The sequence below is a fragment of the Phyllobates terribilis genome, unplaced genomic scaffold (assembly GCF_046119375.1).
Source record: "Phyllobates terribilis strain yellow unplaced genomic scaffold, ASM4611937v1 Scaffold_11__3_contigs__length_659146591, whole genome shotgun sequence".
Classification (NCBI taxonomy): domain Eukaryota; kingdom Metazoa; phylum Chordata; class Amphibia; order Anura; family Dendrobatidae; genus Phyllobates; species Phyllobates terribilis.
Genome location: NW_027362771.1, coordinates 506333429 through 506357563, shown reverse-complemented (window position 1 = coordinate 506357563; position 24135 = coordinate 506333429). Strand labels below are relative to the sequence as shown.

Below are 24135 nucleotides of genomic sequence, written 5' to 3'. Positions count from 1 at the left end.
GATTGTCTGGTATTAACTAAATAAATCTGTTAAAAATATGCAATGGTAAAGGAAAGGGATGCTTAGCTTATTCTGTTCCTAAAACAGTGCCATGCTTGTTCATGGGTTTTGCCCAGTATCACGGCAGGGTTGGACATACCATTGAAGCAACATGTGCAGTTGCACAGGGGCCCGAGAGTTAAGGGGGCCACTATCACCTCCAAAGCAGGTGGAATTGTTTATTATGATGAACTGATGAACTGCAAAGGGCCCATATATCGTTCTTGCACAGCGGCCCTCTTCTGTCCATGTCCACCACAGCATCACAGCACGTGCATTCAAGTAGATGGAGCTGTACTGCAATATCAGACTCAGTATTTGGTCAGTATTTTACATCAGTATTTGCAAGCCAAAACCAGGAGTGGAACAATCAGAGGAAAAGTATAGTAGAAACAGGTCACCACTAGTGATGAGCGAGCACGCTGGTTTAACCCTTTAAACGAGCATGCTCGGGTACTCGCTGAGTAGTTTCGGCTTGCTCAGCATTTCAGTTGCAGCCGCCACAGCTGCATGTGTCGCGGCTGTTACACAGCTGTGACACATGTAGGGATTGCCTGTTTGTCAGACAATCGCTGCATGTGTCACAGCTGTGTTACAGCCGTGACACATGAAGCCGCGGCGGCTGCAACTGAAATGCCGAGCACTCCGAAACTACTCGGCGAGTACCCGAGCGTGCTCGCTTAATGGGTTAAACGAGCACGCTCGCTCATCACTAGTCACCACTTCTGCATTTCTCACCCACTACTGGTTTTTGCTTACAGATACTGATGTAAAATACTGACCAAATACTGAACATGGGAATGTGGCCTAAGGACAAGAGTGGGGCTGGTTTAGGAAAACAGAAACCACTCCTTTAATATTACCTCTTGCCTAAAAGTACTTGGGGTAAAACTATGTATGGTTTTGGCTGTAGGGCACACGGACTTGGTACACAGCCCCCTCTTCCTTTTAGCTTGACTTTGATTCTAAAATTTCGAATTAACCCTTCATTAGTTTAAAGCTTCGTGGTGTTTTTAGACATTGCCAATTAGATGTAGCTGATGAAGCTAACATATATATATTTACTATTGGTTTTACAATCCCATAGTTGGCAATTGTTCTAGATTTAATGGGCTAAAAGGGGTGTGGTTTCTGTAAGCACCTCCCAAAAGTAGACATTGTGGGGTGGGGTGGGCTAGGAGTGATTATTGTGAGGGGTGGCAGTGTTTATAAGAGGGGCAGTGTTGGGGGAGGGCTTAAGCTTCCCCACAAATTTGGGCAACTGAGTATCCACTTCTTGTGTGGATAGAAAAACATTATCATTTGTGAAAACACCCACAGGGGGCGCTGTTTTAAATAACCAGCCAATGATTAGATATCTATACCACTTACCTTACGTTTTGCAACCACCTGCTCGTGGTATCGGTCTGATGAGTCTCCAGGGATCTCACTGGCCCAAAGAGTCATCCCAATGAAGGTGTATGCACACCCTATTACCAGCAAAGGAAGGACGTAGATGAGGCAAAAAACAGAAACCTGGTACCTATAGGTATAAGATATTTCACCAAGTAAATAATCAGAAGTATAAATCTTGTAAGATGATTTCTATGCATGGTATTATGTGAGGTATTCAGTTATTCACATTGTATAGAAGTGTTTTTTTTTTAGTGATCGGGTTCGTGACTACCACTATGTATGGATAAAGCCTAGTGCTCCTGAGCAATAGGGGCTCATACTTAAAAAAATTCCACTACTTTGATATTAATAACCTACCGATGGGTCACCAATATCAGATAGAGGTGGATCCGACACCTTGCAACTCTACCCATCAGCTGTTTGCCACTTCCATTGCTTTTGGATGTACACAGTGTATGGAACCAGAACAGCACAGCTCCATGCACTATGACGTGGCCTTTCTCAAGTTCCGTAGCTCATCGCCTATTGAAGTAAATGGGATCTGAGATTCAGTACCCAAAAACAGCCACTACACGGTGTACAGAGCTGTGCGGTTCAGGCCTTGCACATTGTGCCCATCTGGCCTCAATGGGAGATGCAAACAACTGATGGCCGTCAGATCTCCACTGATCTGATATTGATGACCTATACTGAGATAAGAAATCAATTGATAGGTCCTGGACAACCTCTTTAAGCTTGATGGACGTATATATCTTTTTTCAACTATACTATGTAACTATGAGTTCAGTGCGGCACAACTGAGATTGCCTATTATTAGCTTTCCTTGTTGAGATCGGCGCTTGCTCATCTCTACTAGATTTATTTGTGAGATCAGTGGAAACCTTGGGACATGCACTTCACCGATCAAAACTTCTGACATGTCAGAAGTAGTGGGAAACAAGAGAGATCCTTTTTACCCTTGCGTAGACCTTGAGCAGTGATATACAGGCGGCAGTAACTCTTCTCGCGAAACCATCACAATTGAGTATAAATCCAGTTGTCCAGCACATGACTTGACTTGGCAAGCAACTTCAGAGACTGCTTGTGCGGCAACCTCTAAGAGCTCCTAATGACTGATTATGTTACTGGAAGAGGGACACACATCCAAACACGCTCTTCTGATAAATATACAGTTTAATTCCTTTGTTTAGCAGACACAAGGCAGGTTGCAATCTGCTGGATGTATTGACAGTATATTATTACGAGAAATAAACAGTTTAGACATTGATGTTGTTTCTTCGAAACAAGAAATGTGATTTAATATCCCCATTAGTGGTGTGCCCAAGTATGTGGAAATCGAGCCACAACACATTTGTGCTAGCAATCACCATGACGTAGTATGTCTTGCTACACTATAAAACAGACAGTTGTCATAGTATACTGCATAAATGGTCACTATCATTGTAACAAACTTTATGTAAATTTAGTTCAAGTAAATCTAAGAAACTTTATAACATATGTTACCAGAGTATAATATTACTTTCTCCACTTATTAGCCACTTCTCCTCCATCTATCGCCTGCATTCAGCATTCACTCTGAAAAACATCTTAAACCAGTCTTATAACAAGACCCCCATTGAGGTGTCAGATAACAGCTGCATTTTTAAGTTTACAGAGAGGGCTGAAGAGATTGTGCAATGTAGTTTGTTTTTGAAAAAGAGCTTGGTGCGAGCACGAAACGCGTGAATATAAAAACTATGAAATTGCTATTCCACTCTGGAACTGCTTCCTTCACACAGCAGAGTGGTCTACTCTGAAACGTCAAATCTCCTTTTTCTATTAACCAGAGCTGGATTCCCAGTTACACTGCTCAGTACTGTGGTATAATGTCCTCCATGATGCTGCTTCTGAACATATGCCACATCCCTCATGTTTCTAAGTGCTGTGTATGGAAATATCATAACAGCTAGTCTCCATCCACTAGCTGAGAGACTACTGAAAACTAAAGATAGAAAAAACTGGTGAGAAAAAACAAACTTAGTAATCTTGCAATTTTCTCACTGGCCATTGGAGCTTTTTTAGACTCATACTTCTTGTCCTTTCTGGAAAGGTTTACAGCAAGGCTTCATATTATCACAGACAGGGTTATAATGATAGGTAACACATCTATGTACAGCTGATAACACAGGATCCACCATTCACAATCACAATAGCTGATTTTAAATCCGGCCCCCGCTCCCCCTCTCTCCACAATGACATTTAACACAATGACATTAAACACTTCAATTCAAAATGTATGGTTAGGATCCCACCATTGTGGCTATGTACATGGGTTGTTTCCTGAAACAATGGGAAGTTAAGCCCTGGTTTATCATTGCTGTTTCTACACTTTTCTGCAGTAATTTGCTCATTTTTAGTGGCTTTACTATTGGCGCCTTCATTTTTATACATTTTGCTCCACTATTTAAGCAGTCTTTCATTTTTAAGACTTCTTTTATATTTTGCCTTGACTACTTTGCTTATCTAGATGTTTTTCTGACAGATTCATGAGATAGATGACTTTTATTAAATGCTGCTCTTATTTGCACATCTCCCTGCAATATTCCCTTTTTTTGATGGAGATTTCACTTTGGCGCATTTTTGTGACTTCTTGAAGGTTTTTGCAACTTTTAGTTCTAAATAGATGCAAAAAAGCGATTAAAGGCAAACATAAAGAGCCTTTTTTTTTATTTTGCGCCAAATTCACGAATCATAAACACTGTTTTGTAGAACTAGGCTAAAAAAAATGTCAGTGAATACCATAAGATATAATAAAAAAAGTGACTTTAAAATATCACATATGATGAATTTTAGGCTATGTGCCAACGATGCAGAAATGCTCCGGATTTTTCCTGAGCGTTTCTGCATCTCCCTGGCAGAAAAAACGCATGCGGATTGTACATGCGGATTGTACATGCGTTTTTCCTGCCAGGGACATGTGGATGTGAAGCGTTCTTCACTTGCATTTCCACATGCGGGTTGACAAGCGCTTTCCAAGCGATTTTAGCATCACTTAGAAAGGGCTTGACAACTTGGTCACACTATATAAATCCATGCAACCGGCATGGATTTATGTAGTGTGACCTCAAAGAATGGTTAAAAATAAAAAAATAAATCTATACTTACCTTCTGATGGCCCCCGGAGTATTGCTTCGCTCCGTCCTCCCTTGCTGGCAGATTGCGGTACACTGAAGGACCTGCCGTCACATGACTATGACATCAGCGTAGGTCCTTCAGTCCATCGTGAGCTGCCGGCATGGGAGGACGAGCGCACCGCGGGCCGTCAGAAGGTAAATATAATATTTATTTTTTATTTTATTCTTTTTTTCACAGGTTCTATGATACCCGGGTCCGGAGGAAAGTCTCCTGTCCTCCACACCCAGGTACCATCCGCACATTGAAATGCATGGAATGCGCATCTACATATACAGTGATGCGTAATCCATGCGTTCCAATGCAAGTCAATGGTGGCGAAAATGCAGAGCTTCCGCAAAATAATGGTAGTGCTGCGTTTTTTTCCACAATGATAATCCGCAGAGGAAATTTCCGCAGCATGTGCACATGCGGATTATCATTGGGGAACATGGCAGGTCTTCTACCATGCGTTTTCTAAGCATTTCTGCAGCGTTTTTGCCGCTGCAGAAACGCTTAAAAAACGCATCGTGGGCACACAGCCTAATAGTCTATAAAAACAGTAGTGGCAAGTGTGAAAATTGCAAGATTTGCAAGGCACAATGGACAATGTGCCGAAATCCTAATATTCTCACAAGGCACACATGTAAGGACTGTTACTACATTTCACAAACTATATAGTATGTTTAGACATTTTTTCAGTATTTTTTTTCTTAAAGAAGCCCTCCCATTAAAGTTATTAACTTAATATATTAAAATCACCACATTATGTGGCACTGTGTATGCTCATTTTGCCTTTCTACCCGGTTAATTCTTCTCTTTTCTCTGCTCTGTGTAAAAACAGGAAGTTTCTTTTCTCTGTTTAAATCATTCCTCTTTTCAAGTTCTGACCTAGATCCTCCTACCAGGGACTTTTGCAGTGACTTATGACTCATGCTGTTATGATCTGCAACAAGTACTAAGGAAAGAAGGGGAAAGTTTTCCCTACAGTAAGACTAAGCTGAATCCCTACGATGTAGCGGGCTACCTGTTCCTAGCGAACGGACCCGCCTTAGTCCTAGGCTAGTTTGAACGAAGACCTATAGAATAAAGGGAAGGGGTCCCTAAAAGAACTAAGGACTGGAACAAAAATGGGACACCTCCTGAACAGAGAAAGTTGTTGCAGAACGCAAAAAGATAAACTGACAAAAAGGTACTAGAGGTCCCAAAGGACCAAGCAAACTGACAGAGAAAGGCACAGAAGCACCTGTCTAGCAAAACAGTCAAACAACACTGAAGCCCAGCACAGCCAAAAAGGCGGAGCTGGAATATAAAGGCAGATGGTCACGTGACCGCAAAACACAAGATGGAAAAAACAAACAGGAGGGTTCTAACAGTATCCCCTCTTTTAAGAGGATCCTCCGGATCCTCCAGGCCCAGGCCTATCTGGAAACCTCTTGTGGAAAGCTCTAACAAGCCTAGGAGCAGAGACATCATCCGCCCTTACGCAGGAGTTATCTTCGGGACTGAAACCCTTCCAGGAGACAAGATACTGTAATCTCCCTCTATGCCATCTAGAATTCAAGATACGTGAAATTTCATATTTGCCGTCTTCCACCACAGGAGGAACTGTGACAGTGGAATCCCTATCAGATACATTCGCCTTTTTCAACAAGGAAGCATGAAACACAGGATTAATCTTCCAGGAAGTAGGGACATCCAACCTAACCGCAGATGGGTTAACAGCCTGAAGCACTTTAAATGGACCCACAAACTTAGGACCCACTTTTTTAGAGGGAATCCTCAACCGCATATTCCTTGAAGACAACCAAACCATGTCACCCACAGTAAACAAAACCTCCTTACGTTTCCTGTCGAAATACTTCTTGGATTTCTTGTTAGCCTCTAGAAGGTTGCAACATACATTAGTCCAAACTCTCTCCAAATCACCGAAAAAATTCTCCTCCTTCGGCACCGCCGACCCCAATTTGGAGAATGAACCAAAATACGGATGTCTCCCAGTATAACAAAAAAAAGGAGAACACCCAGCTGAGGAGGATGTATGATTGTTAAGAGCAAATTCTGCAAGAGGCAGAAACTCAGACCACACCTCTTGATTGTCCGCCACAAAACATCGCAAAAACTGTTCTACATCCTGGTTCTTTCTTTCAGTCTGTCCACTAGACTCAGGATGATAACCAGACGAAAATGACAAATGGACTCCCAACCTGTCACAAAACGCACTCCAAAAGCGAGCCACAAACTGAGGGCCTCTATCAGAAACAATATCCGTGGGAACGCCATGAAGCTTGACAATCTCCTTAACAAATGTCTTACCAAGTGTCTTGGCGCAGGGCAACTTAATGAATGGAACCAAATGACACATCTTACTAAAACGGTCCACGACCACCCAGATGACAGTAAAACCCTCGGACACAGGCAGATCAGTAATAAAATCCATTGTGAGATGCGTCCAAGGCGCACTAAGAACCTCCAGAGGGCAAAGCAACCCCGCAGCAGAAGTATGTGAAGCCTTTGACCTAGCACACACAGTACATTGACGCACCCACTTGATGACTTCTTTCTGCCATCCAGGCCACCAAAAACTGCGACTGATAAGTCTCTTAGTCTCAGAAATTCCTGGATGACCTGCCAACCGAGGCTCATGACACTCCACAAACAAGTCTCTCCTAAAGGTTCTAGGCACGGACAACCTCCCATGGGGAGTGTTAGATGGAGCATCATCTTGAGCTTTTAGAATCCCATTCTCCAAAACGGAGTCCAATGCCGCCACCACAACTCCTTTCTGTAAAATGCTCTCTTCCTCCTCGACACCGACCGCAGGAGAGAAGCTGCGAGATAAAGCATCGGCTTTAACATTCTTAGTACCAGGGATATAGGTAACAGGAAGATGAAACCGAGAAAAAAAAAGTGCCCACCTAGCTTGAAGGACATTAAAACGCTTGGCAGCATCCAGATAGATCAAATTCTAATGATCTGTGAAAACCAGAATAGGAAATCTAGCGCCTTCCAAGAAATGACGCCAATATTCAAAAGCGAGTTTAATAGCCAGCAACTCCCGATTTCCAACATCTTAATTCAATTCGGTTTCCGAAATTTTTTTCGAAAAGAAGGCACAAGGATGTACTCCATCCCTGTTCTCCTGAGACAAAACTGCTCCAACCCCCACCGACGAAGCATCAACCTCGACTAAAAAAGGCTTGGTCTCATCAGGTTGCATAAGGACAGGGGCTGAACTGAACCTCTCTTTGAGATACAGTACAGACCAAAAGTTTGGACACACCTTCTCATTTAAAGATTTTTCTGTATTTTCATGACTTTGAAAATTCTACAGTCACACTGATGGCATCAAAACTATGAATTAACACATGTGGAATTATATACTTAACAAAAAAGTGTGAAACAACTGGAAATATGTCTTATATTCTAGGTTCTTCAAAGTAGCCACCCTTTGCTTTGATGACTGCTTTGCACACTCTTGGCATTCTCTTGATGAGCTTCAAGAGGTAGTCACCGGAAATGGTCTTCCAACAATCTTGAAGGAGTTCCCAGAGATGCTTAGCACTTGTTGGCCCTTTTGCCTTCACTCTGCGGTCCAGCTTACCCCAAACCATCTTGATTGGGTTCAGGTCTGGTGACTGTGGAGGCCAGGTCATCTGGCATAGCACCCCATCACTCTCCTTCTTGGTCAAATAGCCCTTACACAGCCTGGAGGTCTCAGGATGTCATTAGAAGGTTCTGAAAAAATGCAGGTGCATTGGTAAGACCAAAAGGCATCACCAGATTCTCAAAATGACCTACCGGAGTGTTAAAAGCAGTTTTCCATTCATCACCCTCCTTCACTCATAACAAATTGTATGCCCCCCGGAGATCAATTTTAGAGAACCACTTGGCCCCCACCAACTGGATAAACAAGTCAGGAATTAACGGCAATGGGTAGGAATTGCGTACGGTAATCTTATTAATTTCACGAAAATCCAGATATGGACGCAAACCCCCGTCCTTCTTTTTAACAAAGAAAAATCCAACTGCCACAGGCGACTTAGAAGGTCTAATGTGACCAGCAGCCAGGCTAGTCTGTATGTACTCCTTCAAGGCCTTTCTTTCAGGGATAGTGAGATTAAACAAGCGACTCTTGGGAAGAGTGGCTCCCGGAATAAACTTAATGGCGCAATCATAGTCCTTATGAGGAGGTAAAATTTGCGACTCCTCCTCCGAAAAAACCCTCCAAAAATCTTGAATTGGTACAGGTAATTCCCCTTTTCCCACAGCCGCAATGCGACCATTACAACATTTATCATAGTATTTCGGACTCCAAGAATTTATCATATTAGTAGACCAGTCCAGCAAAGGATTGTGCAGTTTTAACAAAGGCAATACTAGAACAACCGGAGAGAGTAAATTATGTAATACAACCAAGTCCAAAATTTCTTGAAGTCCATTGGTAGTGAGGGGAAATGCAGCAACCTTGTGAGTAATACATTTCAAGGGAGTGTTATCAATTGCAATAACAGAAATAGGTGATGACAAAGGTTTGGATTTCAATTTAAGTTTTTACAAAAACCCTTTATCAATCGCATTAAGTCTTGAACCACAATCCACAAATACCTGAAATTCAATCAAATTATCCTGCAAAGTAGTACTCCCTGAATGAAATACTCCTGCAGAGCGTAAATAAGCTTTACTGGCGTACCTGACCTTTTTTTTTTTCTTTATTTAAACAAAGCTCACAATACTTAATCAAATGGTCAGCTTTACCACAATAAAGACACAATCTCTCGACGAACCTCCGGTCTCTTTACTGAGAGCGGAGTGACATCGCCCCAACCTCCATTGGCTCTCTGCCGTCTGAGCAGATTTTCTGGGGACTAGGACTTAGCATTACAGGAGCCTTTACCTCATTCTGCCTAGATCTCAGCCTCCTATCCACACGAACAGCTAACTGCATGGCATCCAGCAGAGTCTCAGGTGCAGGGAATGCAATTAACAAATCCTTAACCCTTTCACTCAGACCAGCAAGAAATAGACATTTCAGAGCAGGATCATTCCATCTGACTTCAGAAGCCCACCTTCTAAAGTGTGTGCAATAAGTCTCAGCATCATCTGACCCCTGATTCAAACGCCTGAGTTCTACCTCAGCAGATGAGATTCGATCAGGATCATCATATAATAGACCCATAGCAGAAAAAAACTGTTCTACCGACCTCAAGCATGGATCATTAGGTTGAAGAGAAAAGGCCCACCCCTGTGGTTCATTGCGCAAAAGTGACATAAAACCAATGCACTGTGATTCATTCCCAGAGTACCTTGGTCGCAAACGAAAATATAACAAACAAGCATTTTTAAAGGAAAAAAAATCTTGCTGTTTACCATAAAAATCATCCGGTAGTCCTACCTTGGGTTCCACAAAATGCGCTCCGGAACAGCTACTCATGTGTTGCTGGAGCTCGGCCACCTCCAGAGTTAACCCCTGCAAGCGTCGAGCCAAATCCTGGACGGAAGCCATACATATTTTTAAGGCTGGACTTACTGTTATGATCTGCAACAAGTACTAAGGAAAGAAGGGGAAAGCTTTCCCTACAGTAAGACTAAGCTGAATCCCTACGATGTAGCGAGCTGCCTGTTCCTAGCGAACAGACCCACCTTAGTCCTAGGTTAGTCTGAACGAAGACCTATAGAATAAAGGGAAGGGGTCCCTAAAAGAACTAAGGACTGGAACAAAAATGGGACACCATCTGAACAGAGAAAGTTGTTGCAGAACACAAAAAGATAAACTGACAAAAAGGTACTAGAGGTCCCAGAAGGACTAAGCGAATTGACAGAGATAGGGACCGAAGCACCTGGCTAGCAAAACAGTCAAACAACACTGAAGTTCAGCAAAGCCAAAAAGGCGGAGCTGGAATATAAAGGCAGATGGTCACGTAACCGCAAAACGCAAGATGGAAAAAACAAACAGGAGGATTCTAACACGTGCAGGGAAAATTGACTTTCTTTTTCGACATACAGCTTAGAAGGATTCAGCTAGTCAGTTTTTACTCATGTGACATCATAGATCTAATGGGAAAGAGAAGAATTAGCTGGGTAGAAAGGCAAAATGAGCAATTGTAAGTACACAGTGCTATATAATGATGACTGCAATATATTAGGAGGGTAAAGAATTTGATGGGAGTGCTTCTTTAACATTTATTCTTAGGACTGTAAGAACAATTTTTACATTTGCTCCCTATTGTGGAACTCTTTCCTTAGCTCTGTTCATTTACTCATTTTACTCGTTGTCAGAAAGTCATGAATCTTCACAATGATGTGCAGTGGACACTAAAGTTCCCAGTTAAGTAGACTTTAGTAAGAAATTGCATTTTCCTTGTGTACTAACTATAGTTGGTCGATATATTTTAAATCCATTTTGGAGTCCAAAAACACCATTGAGGATTGGATATGCTCAAGTTTGTAACAAGGTAGGCCAACATTTTTGCTATGTAAAAAAATGTTTTTTTCGGAAGATGTTGTTCAAAGATAAAGTGTAAATTGACTGACACAAGACATACAGTAGACTGGTGGTCCATGAATCTCTGTGTCATGCTGGTCCCCACAGGCCATGCACTAAGACATACAATATCTACAATATGTTGGGAGTGCTCCTTTACACATCGCTTGCAGGTTTCATATGAAGAATGACAACAAGGATGTAGTTGACTGAAGTCTTTTTCTTCAGTGTCGCCTTGAGGAAAAACACTAACCTGATATAATGAAGTAATGGTGGACAGAAAACATTATTTCTGAGCAGAGTAGTATTTCAGAGCCTCTGTTCCCTTACTTACAATATATCTATGTCCTATTTATGACCAAATTTGTTTTTATAACTGGATCTGATTTGATTAGTACGAATGTAGTTTTTAGTCCTCCATGGCAGAAGACCAAAAAGTCTTTACTCTTCACTTACGCAACTGGGGAGATCTTATGGGTCGTTTTTAACATTTTGAAGTACTTTAGAAATATATTGTAAAAGAAAGAGCATTTCTAGGTGAATAAATCACTGAAAATTGAGCTTAACTTTTTACCAGGGCCAAAAGGTCTTGGAGAGCTGCAGAACAATATTACAAGTTGAAATTTCAATGAAATTGGACTTTACTTTTTCATAAGATAGATCCTTAGCTTGATTTTGGATAGGACTTTTTTTATATTGTCAAATCCACCTGGAAAATTATCTTTACCTGTAACACAATTCCCATTGAAATCAAGAGGCTTGAAATGCATGGACTTGGCATGTGAGAAGTAGGTCAAGATCCAAAATGAGAAAAAAAGATGACTTTTTTTCATACATGGAGTCTAATTTGTTCCTGAAAGGAACAAATAAAATAGTGAAATTACATTTTTGAGCAACTTTGTAGCATATTTTAGTAATTTTTTGTGTAATATCACAATATACTGCTTTAATTTCATTTTATTTTTATTTGTCTTGGGAGCAGTTTGGAATAAATAAAGTGGGTTTTAGGGATTATATTTTCTTCTGGTTATCCTACAGGATCCCTCACTTTCCTAGTATAAGCTGTTCTTTTGTATATCATACTGCTATTTCAGTAGGTACTGTATACTTATATTCATTATTTTATCTAAATCAGGAAATCAATATGAATACTACTGATGCAGGGGGTCAAATACTTCCCAAAGATTGCAGAATCTAAAGGCTGTTTCACACATCAGTGTTTTCAGTACGTGTAGTGAGTGACCGTTTTCACATGCACCCGAGACACTTACACACATGCACATGTTAGCGTGTTTCCACTTACCGTATGTGCAAAACACACTGACATGTCCGTTTTTTATACACTGCATGGTCCGCAAAACGTCCAAAACTGATGACACACATCCGTGTGTCATCCGTGTGACACTTACCGGTGCCTGGGAATCAGCGGTACATTTAGCATTGTTCCTAAGCGATGGGTGCTGAAGACATCTGTTATCATTGTCCCCTGCTGGCACTGCAATCAGCGCCAGCAAGTGATCATAGAATCATAGAATCATAGAATGGTAGAGTTGGAAGGGACCTCCTGGGTTATCTGGTCCAACCCCCTGCTCAAAGCAGGATTCACTAAATCATCTCAGACAGATGTCTGTCCAGCCTCTGTTTGAAGACGTCCATTGAAGGGGAACTCACCACCTCTCGTGGCAGCCTGTTCCACTTATTAATCACCCTAACTGTCAAAAAGTTTTTTCTAATATCTAATCTGTGTCTCCTCCCATTTAGTTTCATCCCATTGCTTCTAGTCTTTCCTTGTGCAAATGAGAATAAAGATGATCCTTCTACAATGTGACAGCCCTTGACATATTTGTATACAGCTATTAAGTCTCCTCTCAGTCTTCTTTTTTGCAAGCTAAACATTCCCAAATCCTGCAAACGTTCCTCATAGGACACGGTTTGCAGACCAGTCACCATTCTGGTCGCTCTTCTCTGAACTTGCTCCAGCTTGTCTATGTCTTTTTTTAAAATGTGGTGCCCAAAACTGTACATAGTATTCCAGATGAGGTCTGACCAAAGAGGAGATAATGATGACAGTTGTATTATGCCCTCTCTGTGACCAGAGAGTGTAAAAATAAGAGTAGCTCACTGAGCGGTGTCCAGTCACTCACTGAGCTCAGCGCAGTTCAGGGGTCCACTCGCTGCAGCGAGTCATTCTGCCCTGCCCCTGAGCGTGTGCGGTTGCCTGTCGGTCAGATGGATTATAACGTGGGACACTCGATTTTTTCAACTTCAGACAGATGAGTATAAGGTTTTTTTAAATTTATTCTTATTTTTGCAATTTCTGGACACAGCGGGGGCACAATACAACTGTCAGTATTGTCCCCTGCTGGCGTTGATCACAGCACCAGCAGGGGACAATCATGAGAGATTCCTTCAGCACCCGGCACCTGAGAACAGCGCTAGTGGTACAGCTGATTCCCAGGTGAATGGTACGTGCGATCCTGATGCGGCACGCGGCCGGCATATGTTTGCCACACTTATGTCTCACAGGTAGACACGGACACTGATATCTCCGATACTGATTTTTCCAGTACCGGAAATATCCAGACTTGTGAAAGAGCCCTAAAACTTACAGTTGGAAATTCTTGAATAATTTCCTTCTGGAAAATTAAATTTGATATTATACCTGGTTATGGATTTGCTAAAAAAATCCTCCCTAGTTTTTATTTCCTTTTTAACCCCTTAGTGACGGAGCCAATTTTGACCTTAATGACCAAGCCAAATTTTACAATTCTGACCAGTGTCACTTTATACGGTAATAACTCTGGAACGCTTCAATGGATCCCACTGATTCTGAGATTTTTTTTCATGACATATTGTTCTTCATGATAGTGGTAAAATTTCTTTGATAACACTTGAATTTATTTGTGAAAAAAAATGGAAATCTGGCAAAAACTTTTAACATTTTGCAGTTTTCAAACTTTTATTATGCCATTAAATTAGAGAGTTATGTCACACAAAATAGTTAATGAAAAACACTTCCCAATTGTATACTTTACATCAGCACAATTACTGGAACATCATTCTTTTGTTTGGAACTTATAAGGATTAAAAGTTGACCAGCGATTTCTCATTTTTCCAACAAAATTTACAAAACCATTTTTTTAGGGAGCACATCACATTTGAAGTGACTTTGAGGGGTCTACTGTATATGACAGAAAATACCCCAAAGTGATACCATTCTAAAAACTGCACCCCTTACACCCCTTAAGGTGCTCAAAACCACATTCAAGAAGTTTATTAACCCTTCAGGTGCTTCACAGGAATTAATGGAATGTTGAAGGAAAAAAATGAACATTTAACTTTTTTCATAAAATTTTACTTTAGACCCAATTTTTTTAATTTTCACAAGTTTAACAAGAAAAAATAGACCACAAAATTTGTTGTGCAATTTATCCTGAGCATGCTGATACCCTATATGTGAGGTAAAATTACTGTTTGGGCGCACGGCATGGCTCGGAAGAGAATGAGCTCCGTTTGAACGCAAAATTGTCTGGCATCAAGAGCGGACGCCATGTAGCGTTTGGAGGGCCCTTGATGTGCCTAAACAGTAGAAAAACCCCCAAAGTGACCCAATTTTGGAAACTATGCCCCTCAAGGATTTTATCCAGGGGTAGAATGAGCATTTTGAACCTCCACACGTACAACGCAGAATTTGATAACATTAAGTCATCATATTGAAAAAGTTAATTTTTTTCAGAAAAATTTTGCTTTAGCCCAAAATGTATCACTTTTGCAAGAGGTGACACCAACAAGTGGACCCTACAGTTTGAGACCCACTTTCTTACGAGCGTGGCAATACACTACAGGTAGTCAAAAAGTTCTGTTTGAACAAACGGTAGGGTTCGGAGCGGAAGAAGCAATATTTGTATTTTGGAACACAAATTTGGCTGATAGAGATGGCAGGCACCATGTCTCATTTGCGCGGCCCCAAAGGTGTGTAAACAGCAGAAAGTCCCCACAACTGACCACATTTTGGATACTACACTCCTCAAGGATTTTATCCAGGGGTTTAATGAGAATATTGAACCCAAAGGTAGTACACATTTGATGACATTAGGTCGTCATATTGAATATGTCGTCATTAGTGTTGAGCGCAAGTGCTCGCTACTCAAGTTTGCATTGGGGGCTCAGGTATGTACCAAGTATCGCAGGTGCTCAAGCGACATGCTCACGTATCCACCCTAACCCCAACTCTAACACTACCCTAACCTCAACCCTAACACAGCCCTGACCCCAACCCTAACTGCAAAGAATGAAAAAAAATATATTTTTTTAATCAAAATTTTTTATATGACTGAGCGTATGACAGAGGGGGATTTTATTAACTAATTATTGGCTTTTGATCACTGTGATAGACCCTATCACAGTGATCAAAAGTAATCAATAGAAAAAATAATTTACTGTTACCGGGTAGTGGCCGACAGATATCGGTGCCCATCATTTTTTTTTAAAGAAGATGATGCAGAGGGCCGGGGGATGGAGCAGGAGCGTCCGGGGATGGAGGAGGTACCGGGTGTGGCTTGGGGGCATCATTTGCAGTTATTCTTTGAATAATCGCGATCACATGATCAGGGACCGGAAAAACTGGCACTAATTATGTTCTTCAGGGTCTCTGACATTTTACGACTCTGGGGGGCTCTATAGTCTTATTACCGATCGCCGTTTTAAAACGGCAAAAAGGGAATAAGGCCCCTTAGCGGCCGCCGTTTTAATGTGTATCGGCGGTTGTTAAGGGGTTAAAGAAGCACTCCTCCTATCAATGTCTTTATCCTCTTAATATATCGCAGTCATCATATTATATAGCACTGTGTACTTACAATTGCTCATTTTGCCTTTCTACCTAGTTAATTATTTTGTTTTCCATTAGGCCTATGACATCACGTCAACTGACTAGCTGAATTCTTCTAAGCTCTATGTAGAAACAGGAGGACAATTTTCCCTGTATGAGTCATAAGTCACTACAAAAGTCCCTTGCAGGGGGATGAGGAAGCAGCTGGGTCAGGAGTTTAAGAGGGGAATGATAAATGCAGGAATAAGAGACTTCCTGTTTCTACATAGAGCAGAGAAAAGAGAAGAATTAACTGGGTAGAAAGGCAAAATAAACAATTGTAAGTACACAGTGCTATATAATATGATGATTGAAATATATTATGAAGATAAAAACTTTGATAGAAGTGCTTCTTTAACCCCATGAACGAAGCTACTGGGCTCCAGTGTAAATTCTGGAACAAGCCACCCCACTGTCCATGTGACATTTATAATAATTTTGTCTTTGCCAGAGGAGTATGTGGGCGCCCTACGACGACAGGTCTGAAGTACGACTGATACCTTTGTACAGCCTGTGGTTATGCATGTGACATTTATCCTATATTACCTGTATATAGGAACCCATTGGACAAGTGACAAATCTGCTGTAATTTCTGTGTACTTCTTTAGGTTATTAAACTCGATTCTGTTCTGCTTGCAAAGCTATCAGCCAACAAACCCCTAACTCCATTATTGTGCGTCTGCTGATGTCCTGTATTGATTCTTGTCTACACAGGGAAAGTACATACTATTGCTTCCTTGAATGCTCAGAAACAATTGTTTTACTACACACCTGGATGTATGCCAGAGGAAATTTACAGGAGATACAAGCAAAAACTATGAGACCAGAATCTATTAGCCAAATCTATATAAATATCATGTGTAATGCATATAAAGGGTCGGACACTTGGTGACTTTCAGGATGACTTACCATATGCTGTTTGACACGATGACAAAATTTCACATAAATCACATAAAATAGGATCTGATGACATAATTTTAGTGTCATGTAACTGGGTCTTTTCTATTGACTTTTTGACTGCCACGGTGGACTATACAAGAGGGGCCTGTTGCATATCTGGATGCTGCAAAAAGTCAATGAGTAAGCTGTTTTGCAGAACAAGTATAGTTCATGGGGATGGAATAGTCAGTTATAATCAAAATTATTGAATCCTTATTTCAAATTAGGTTATTAGCAACCTTTACAAAACTGTTTGCTATAAACCGATCAAACAAGAACAATGGAAAATGCCACTTACACTAACAGAATTATTCAACTCCTTCTATACAAGCTTCGTTAGTACTAAGTAGAGCCCCTTTGGCTGTTATAACCTTCTGAAAACTTTATGCATAGCTAAACATCAGCTACTGATAGCGTTCCTGAGGAATCTTAGCCCATTCCTCAAGGGCAATGGCTTCCAGTTGACTAACATTCTTGGGTTTCCTTGCTGTAATCACAATCTTCAAATCCCACTAAAGATATTTCAAGGAGTTCAAGTCAGGCAACAATGACGGCCATCAAGACTTCAGAAGAAGTCCTGAAAGATTTTGAAGTATGCGCGGGATCATTGTCCTATTGGAAGGTCCAATGACACCCAAGCTTCAACTCCCTCACAGAAGGCATGAGGTTTTCTTCTGGGATTTTTCATCTTGCCCTTTACGTGCTGCAGGTTTCTAGTGCCAGAGCAAGCAAAGCCGCGGCAGTACATCACCGAGCCACCTCCACGCTGCACTATAGTGTTCCTTTCAGCATATGTGTTAGTCTTTCTCCTACAGACATATCGCTGATCTATAGATCAAAAAAATGTTCATCATTCCACAGAACAAAATCTCCAAACTTCTGTGGATTATTTATTTGGTTTTTAGCATATTGGAGCAGATTATTCTTTTTTTTGTCAGTGCACAACTTAGAGTTCTGACATGTAGAACTTCAGCAAGCAGAACTGTACCAACTGAACTCCAAATTTTGGAAAAAATGCAAAATGATCCAGCGGGAACAGCTAAATAATTAATAAAACTTAGCTTTTAATAAGCCATTAACAACATAATACTCCACCATATGTTGGCATTAGTGCACTATAAGAGTTACGACCTACGCGTTTCGACATTAGTCTTAATTATCATCAGACCATGATTAATAACGTCGAAACGCGTAGGTCGTAACTCTTATAGTGCACTAATGCCAACATATGGTGGAGTATTTTTTTTTAAAGGCTTAATAAAAGCTACGTTTTATTAATTATTCAGCAGTTCCCGCTGGATTGTTTTGCATTTTTTCCTAGTTCTCATCACTGCTCTGACTGGATCCGTGCGGGATTACACATACTCCACACCCCTCAAGGTGAGTGGACTTGTTCCTATTTTTTTTTTCTTATATACACCCCAGATCTTGTTGCATTTCTTTTCTAGTTACTTGAGGGTTTTTTATTACCTGCCTCTTCAGGAATCTGGTGGCAGTCAGTGATAGACTCCTCTTTCTGCCATGAACAGGTTGTTTGACCAGTGTTCCCCTAACACTGAACTTGTGAAATCCGCTTCCAGCTGTATCTCTTGGATCATACAATATTTTGAATACTTTTCATTATTTGTGCAAGACAATGGTCTCTTTTCTTAACTTTGTGGACCACTATCTTAATAAACACAAGAATATTAGTGAACAGGAGGCCATTGTCCTTGAGGAATGGGATACGATTCCTCAAGATTGCTGCCAGAAACTGGTATCTAGCTATGTATTACATTTGCAGCAGGTCATAACAGCCACAGGGGCACTACAAACTATTAAAGATGCTTGTAATAATTCTCCAAATGTTTGTTGAATAATTCTGAGACTTCGGTAGATTGGGATTTTGTATGAATTTGGAGAACTCACTTGCTATATTAGCTATATTGAGATATTTTCATTTTTCTTGTTTCATTGGTTTATTGCAAACAGAAAAAAGTTTATCAATTTTGCTAATAAACATAATATGCAATGGGGGAGGGGCGAATAATTTTGATTGCAGCTATATAATCAAGGAATCGGTTACACACATATTCACACTAGAGTACAAAGAGATGGGGGAGTCCAATAGAAAAAAGCAAAATAAGCTTCTTTTTGGTTTATGTTACTTTACATTATGCATCCTCTTTGATGAGACGAATGTGCCATAGGATAACAATACATGACTGGTGAGCTAATTTTTTGGCTTGCCATTGGTCCCATAATATGTGAAGGCTTAGTTTTTCATTGTCTTAGGATATTTGCACACAATGTCTTTTTCAGGCAGATTTCTCCAGGAACCCACCTGAAAAAGCTCTAAAAAATAGCGAAACCACTTGCTGTTCAATTATTCAGTCTCTTTTTTTTACTTCTTTTAACTTACTCAGGCTTCCATAGCCTCAAAGCTGTTAAAAGTAGTTACATGACCATTCTTCTGGTGGTTTTCCTATCGCTCACTATTAATGCATACTATTAAAAAAAATACCGCTGGCTCAAGATTCGACCCAAAAGACATCAAGAGAGCTGCTTCAGGAAAAACACTGCTGTCGTTTTCTTGAAAAGTCTTTTATCGGAAGTACTCAGCAGCTACACCGGTGTCTAAAACAGGTCGTAAGTACATATCCGAAAAGGGGATTCCCAGAAAGAGATGAAGGATTCTGTATTTTTTCAGCTCCTCACCTGTCTACAGGCTGTGTCCAGTACTGCAGTTTGGGCTCATTCCCTTGAATGTAATTAGGATTTTCATTTTACACAGCTGCCGTCTCGGGTACGTGAATAATAATTCTGATGTCACTTATGACAGACTGATTTTGGCTCCTTACAGTGTAAGGATTTGGGCTTTTTTGGATTTTGGCTGCTCTAGTGTAACTGCAACCTACGTACGCTATTAAAACGAAACCCTTGTTTGTCCTAAAACCTAGAGACCTTACGCCATGCCATTGACAATACTTGGTACTAGACGGCTTTTGTATATTAGAACAAATAAAACACATTCCTAGGAGCAAACGTGACCACTGAGACACAGATTGGACATAGATGCATTGGCAGTGAAGGTGCTCTATGTCAGTACTACTGTTATCAATATTCAGTAATTCCTCCTACTACCAGACTCACAGGATGAATGGACCTCCTGGGGCTATAAAGACAAGGACATAGCAACTATAGAGATTGCACACTACATCAACTGCTACAGCCAGCTGCGTCGCTTGCTCTTTGACTTATCCATCCTGCAAACCTTGTGCTACGTGACTGGAAGGACGGGAATCAGTGTCTAACTAGAATCTCATTACTCCCAGAATCCAGTAGATAGCAAAGCAACAGGGGAAAAATGGAAATTGAAGCTTGGTAAGTGAGGTATTAAAATTTTCAGTATCTGTCTTAATGGGGCCTAAAGATGAGGTTTAATCTTGTCCCATCTTTAAATGATGGGTCCAGAATTGAGACAAAGTACTGAATAAGGCTTGGAGCCCCTCTGAAAAGGACTCACCTATCACAGCTCTCATCATTCCTGTGCAGAATTGTCTGACCTCATATACAGTATTTCATATACCAATGTATGGTAATTAATTGCAAACTGTTAAATGGTAGATAGGATTTCTCTGACAGCTCAAATTAAATGGCGGGTAGGGATGAGCGGACCCATGAAAGTTAGGGTTTGTCGGGTTCGACCAAACTTTACTTCAAAATTCGGGTACTAGAACTGTAGCTGAACTTGAACTCCTTAGAAATCACTCTCTCCTTCCTGAACTGTAAAACGGACTTCCAGGAGAAGTCCGTGTTCGAAGTTCAGCACCGGACGCTAAATGTTCAGTACAAACCCCAAACTTTGCGGTTCGGGTTCGCTCATCTCTAGTGGTGGGGTGCCATTGGGGCATCTGTTCTGGCACCCATTGCCCCCCATGCGGAGAGATGGGCGGTTTTCACGTCAACCATCACCGCAATGCAACCCAGAATTGGAGTTTTTAAATTTTTGCAGCTGGCTCCCCCTAAATAATGCATGAAGAATCAATCAAAACATCTTATGGCCCCTGATAAATAATAAAATAAAAATTATAGCTTGTCACCACGTAAAATACAAGCCTTCACAAAGATCCATCCATAGAAAAATGAAAACAAAAACTTATGAATCTCAGAAAATGGTGACTCAAACCAAAGTTTACAAAGTTCTGATTTTTATTTTAACTTCTAAATTATAAAAAGAAAACTATACAAGTTTAATAATGCTATAATCATACTCACCTGATAAATCATATTGCCTTGTCACTTTATACCACAGAATGATTGCTTTAAAAGTGAAAATCCAAAAAAGAATAGCAGAGTTCCCTTTTTTGTTTGCACCACATTTGGATTTGGATTTGCTATTTTATGGTAAGTTATATAATAATAATAATAATTTTATTTAGTGCCGACATATTCCGCAGAGCTCTACAACTGAATATCGTAATATTAATGCTGTCATTCAAAACTACACATATAAAAGAAGTCCTAGACACTTGCAATAAAAATAGGGGAAAAAAGAAAGCGCAAAAAAAAAAAAAAATTAAATCGGGGCGGATAGAAGTTATTGTGCAAAACACATCAAATCAGATTAATCCATTAGTGGGCACATAAATTAGTTATTTTTCTCTTAATGCAAATAAATTCCATATTTTCTCAACTCTGACTGGGTTTGCAGCCGACTTTACTGCAGAATCCTCTACCTGCTTCGTCCTCATAATGTTAACATGTGGTCATGGAAGGTATTGAGGGCACTGAACTAATTTGCTTAAAATTACCCAGAATCCTTATCAGCAGCTTATGCGGCCGTCTTGAGAAGTGGAAAAAAAATTTTGGATTCTTCATGTAAATCCCAAACCCCCAGCTGTCTTTGCTTTATGGACGCAGCCACTGGGAATGGCTGTGAAGTTTTCATGGGTGATTTAAACATTTACTGATCTGCTTTCCTGCAGTTTTCTTTTGGAGGTCTCTGGCTTCCTGCACAATAGAGGGAACTTACACAGGAGGTTTAGAGGCAGGCCGAGCCCCGAGGCTCCTCTGTCTTCTCTCGTCATTAGCAGAGACTCTGTGCAAATGTATACGGAGCTGATAAATATTCCAGCTTTGCAGCAGCAACTCTCGGGAGGACAGATAGCTTTGCATTCCATTATCATCGATTAAAGGCCCCAAAATTTCTTATAAGGATGTAAGAAAAATCCCATCATTACCGTTAATTATCTGCAGTATTTCGTTTTTTCTCAAGATGCATAAATCAAACACTGATCGCATCAGTTGTCATGTTGGATCAAGAGAAAAACAGGTGATAGATGGAAATTTACTTCTGCCGTGTGTTATCAGGATCAGGTGTGCATTATAATAGCTAATGGCCCAAATGGAATTTAAATACTTACCAAAAATATGATAGTCGTCATGAAATGTGCAGTTTTTTCTCCAGACGGACAGGGATGCATGAAATGTCAGTTTGCGGAGGGGGCATCAGCTGTTCCTGATGAATGGGGAGCCTCATATGTCAAGTCACTTACGGCCTGTGATGGCCACAAATCCTATTTGTGCAGCAGTATTTTTGATAAATGTAATAACATTCTTATTAAATTACTTTACATGTGGGGTTCGTATTTGTTCACTATGTTGGTATCTTTTGAGTACTGTATGGTAGTACAAGTGCAGGGACCCTTTAATGGAAGAGCACAGTCACAGTATCAAAATGACTATCTAATTAAGAAATCAATATTCATAGAAACATAGAATGTTAGAGTTGGAAGGGACCTCCAGGGTCATCTGGTCCAACTCCCTGCTCAATGCAGGATTCACTAAACCATCTCAGACAGATGTCTGTCCAGCCTCTGTTTGAAGACTTCCATTGAAGGTGAACTCACCACCTCTCGTGGCCGCCTGTTCCACTCATTGATCACCTCACCCTAATATCTAACTCATGACCTGATTCTGCCTTTATTCTTTGCTGATTTCGTTAACCGGCAGCATTAGTACAGAATTGTGATCTTAGACTACATCTTAGCTACTGTGCCTATAGGGAGTCTGTGGTAGTCTGAGACACACCTCCTGCCTCATCATTGGTTTGGGAAGCTGCTCTACCCCTCTCACTGTAGCTAAGCCTCCTCTGATTGGCTGTGCTATATATATATATATATAATATATATATATATATATATATATACACTGCTCAAAAAAATAAAGGGAACACTCAAATAACACATCCTCGGTCTGAATGAATGAAATATTCTCATTGAATACTTTGTTCTGCACAAAGTTGAATGTGCTGACAACAAAAATCACACAAAAATCATCAATGGAAATCAAATTTATTAACCAATGAAGGCCTGGATTTGGAGTCACCCCCAAAATTAAAGTGGAAAAACAGACCACAGGCTCATCCAACTTTGATGTAATGTCCTTAACACAAGTCAAAATGAGGCTCAGTATTGTGTGTAGCCTCCACGTGCCTGTATGACCTCCCTACAATGCCTGGGCATGCTCCTCATCAGGTTGCGGATGGTCTCCTGTGGGACTAAAGCATCCGCCAACTCCTGGACAGTCTGTGGTGCAACATGACGTTGGTGGATGGAGCGAGACATGATGTCCCAGATGTGCTCAATCGGATTCAGGTCTGGGGAGCGGGCGGGCCAGTCTATAGCTTCAATGTCTTCATCTTGCAGGAACTGCTCACACACTCCAGCCACATGAGGTCTGGCATTGTCCTGCATTAGGAGGAATCCAGGGCCAACCGCACCAGCATATGGTCTCACAAGGGGTCTGAGGATCTCATCTCGGTACCTAATGGCAGTCAGGCTATCTCTGGCGAGCACATGGAGGGCTGTGCGGCCCTCCAAAGAAATGCCACCCCACACCATTACTGATCCACTGCCAAACCGGCATGCTGAAGGATGTTGCAGGCAGCAGATCGCTCTCCACAGGGTCTCCAGACTCTGTCACGTCTGTCACATGTGCTCAGTGTGAACCTGCTTTCATCTGTGAAGAGCATAGGGTGCCAGTGGCGACTTTGCCAATCCTGGTGTTCTGTGGCAAATGCCAAGCGTCCTGCACGGTGTTGGGCTGTGAGCACAACCATATCTGTGGACGTCGGGCCCTCATACCACCCTCATGGAGTCAGTTTCTAAAAGTTTGTTCAGACACATGCACATTTGTGGCCAGCTGGAGGTCATTTTGCAGGGCTCTGGCAGTGCTCCTCCTGTTCCTCTTTGCACAAAGGCGGAGGTAGCGGTCCAGC

At 41.1% G+C, this 24135-nt stretch overlaps 1 protein-coding gene across 2 annotated transcripts in view; it reads right to left on the bottom strand.

Moving 5' to 3' along the window:
• LOC141166669 (substance-P receptor) overlaps positions 1-24135 on the bottom strand; it is a 319695-nt gene that overhangs the window by 35999 nt on the left and 259561 nt on the right. For both annotated transcript variants that reach the window (XM_073653583.1, XM_073653582.1), the window contains exon 3: positions 1411-1561. In XM_073653583.1, the coding sequence (XP_073509684.1) occupies positions 1411-1561 (151 nt within the window). The remainder of the gene's footprint in view (positions 1-1410; positions 1562-24135) is intronic.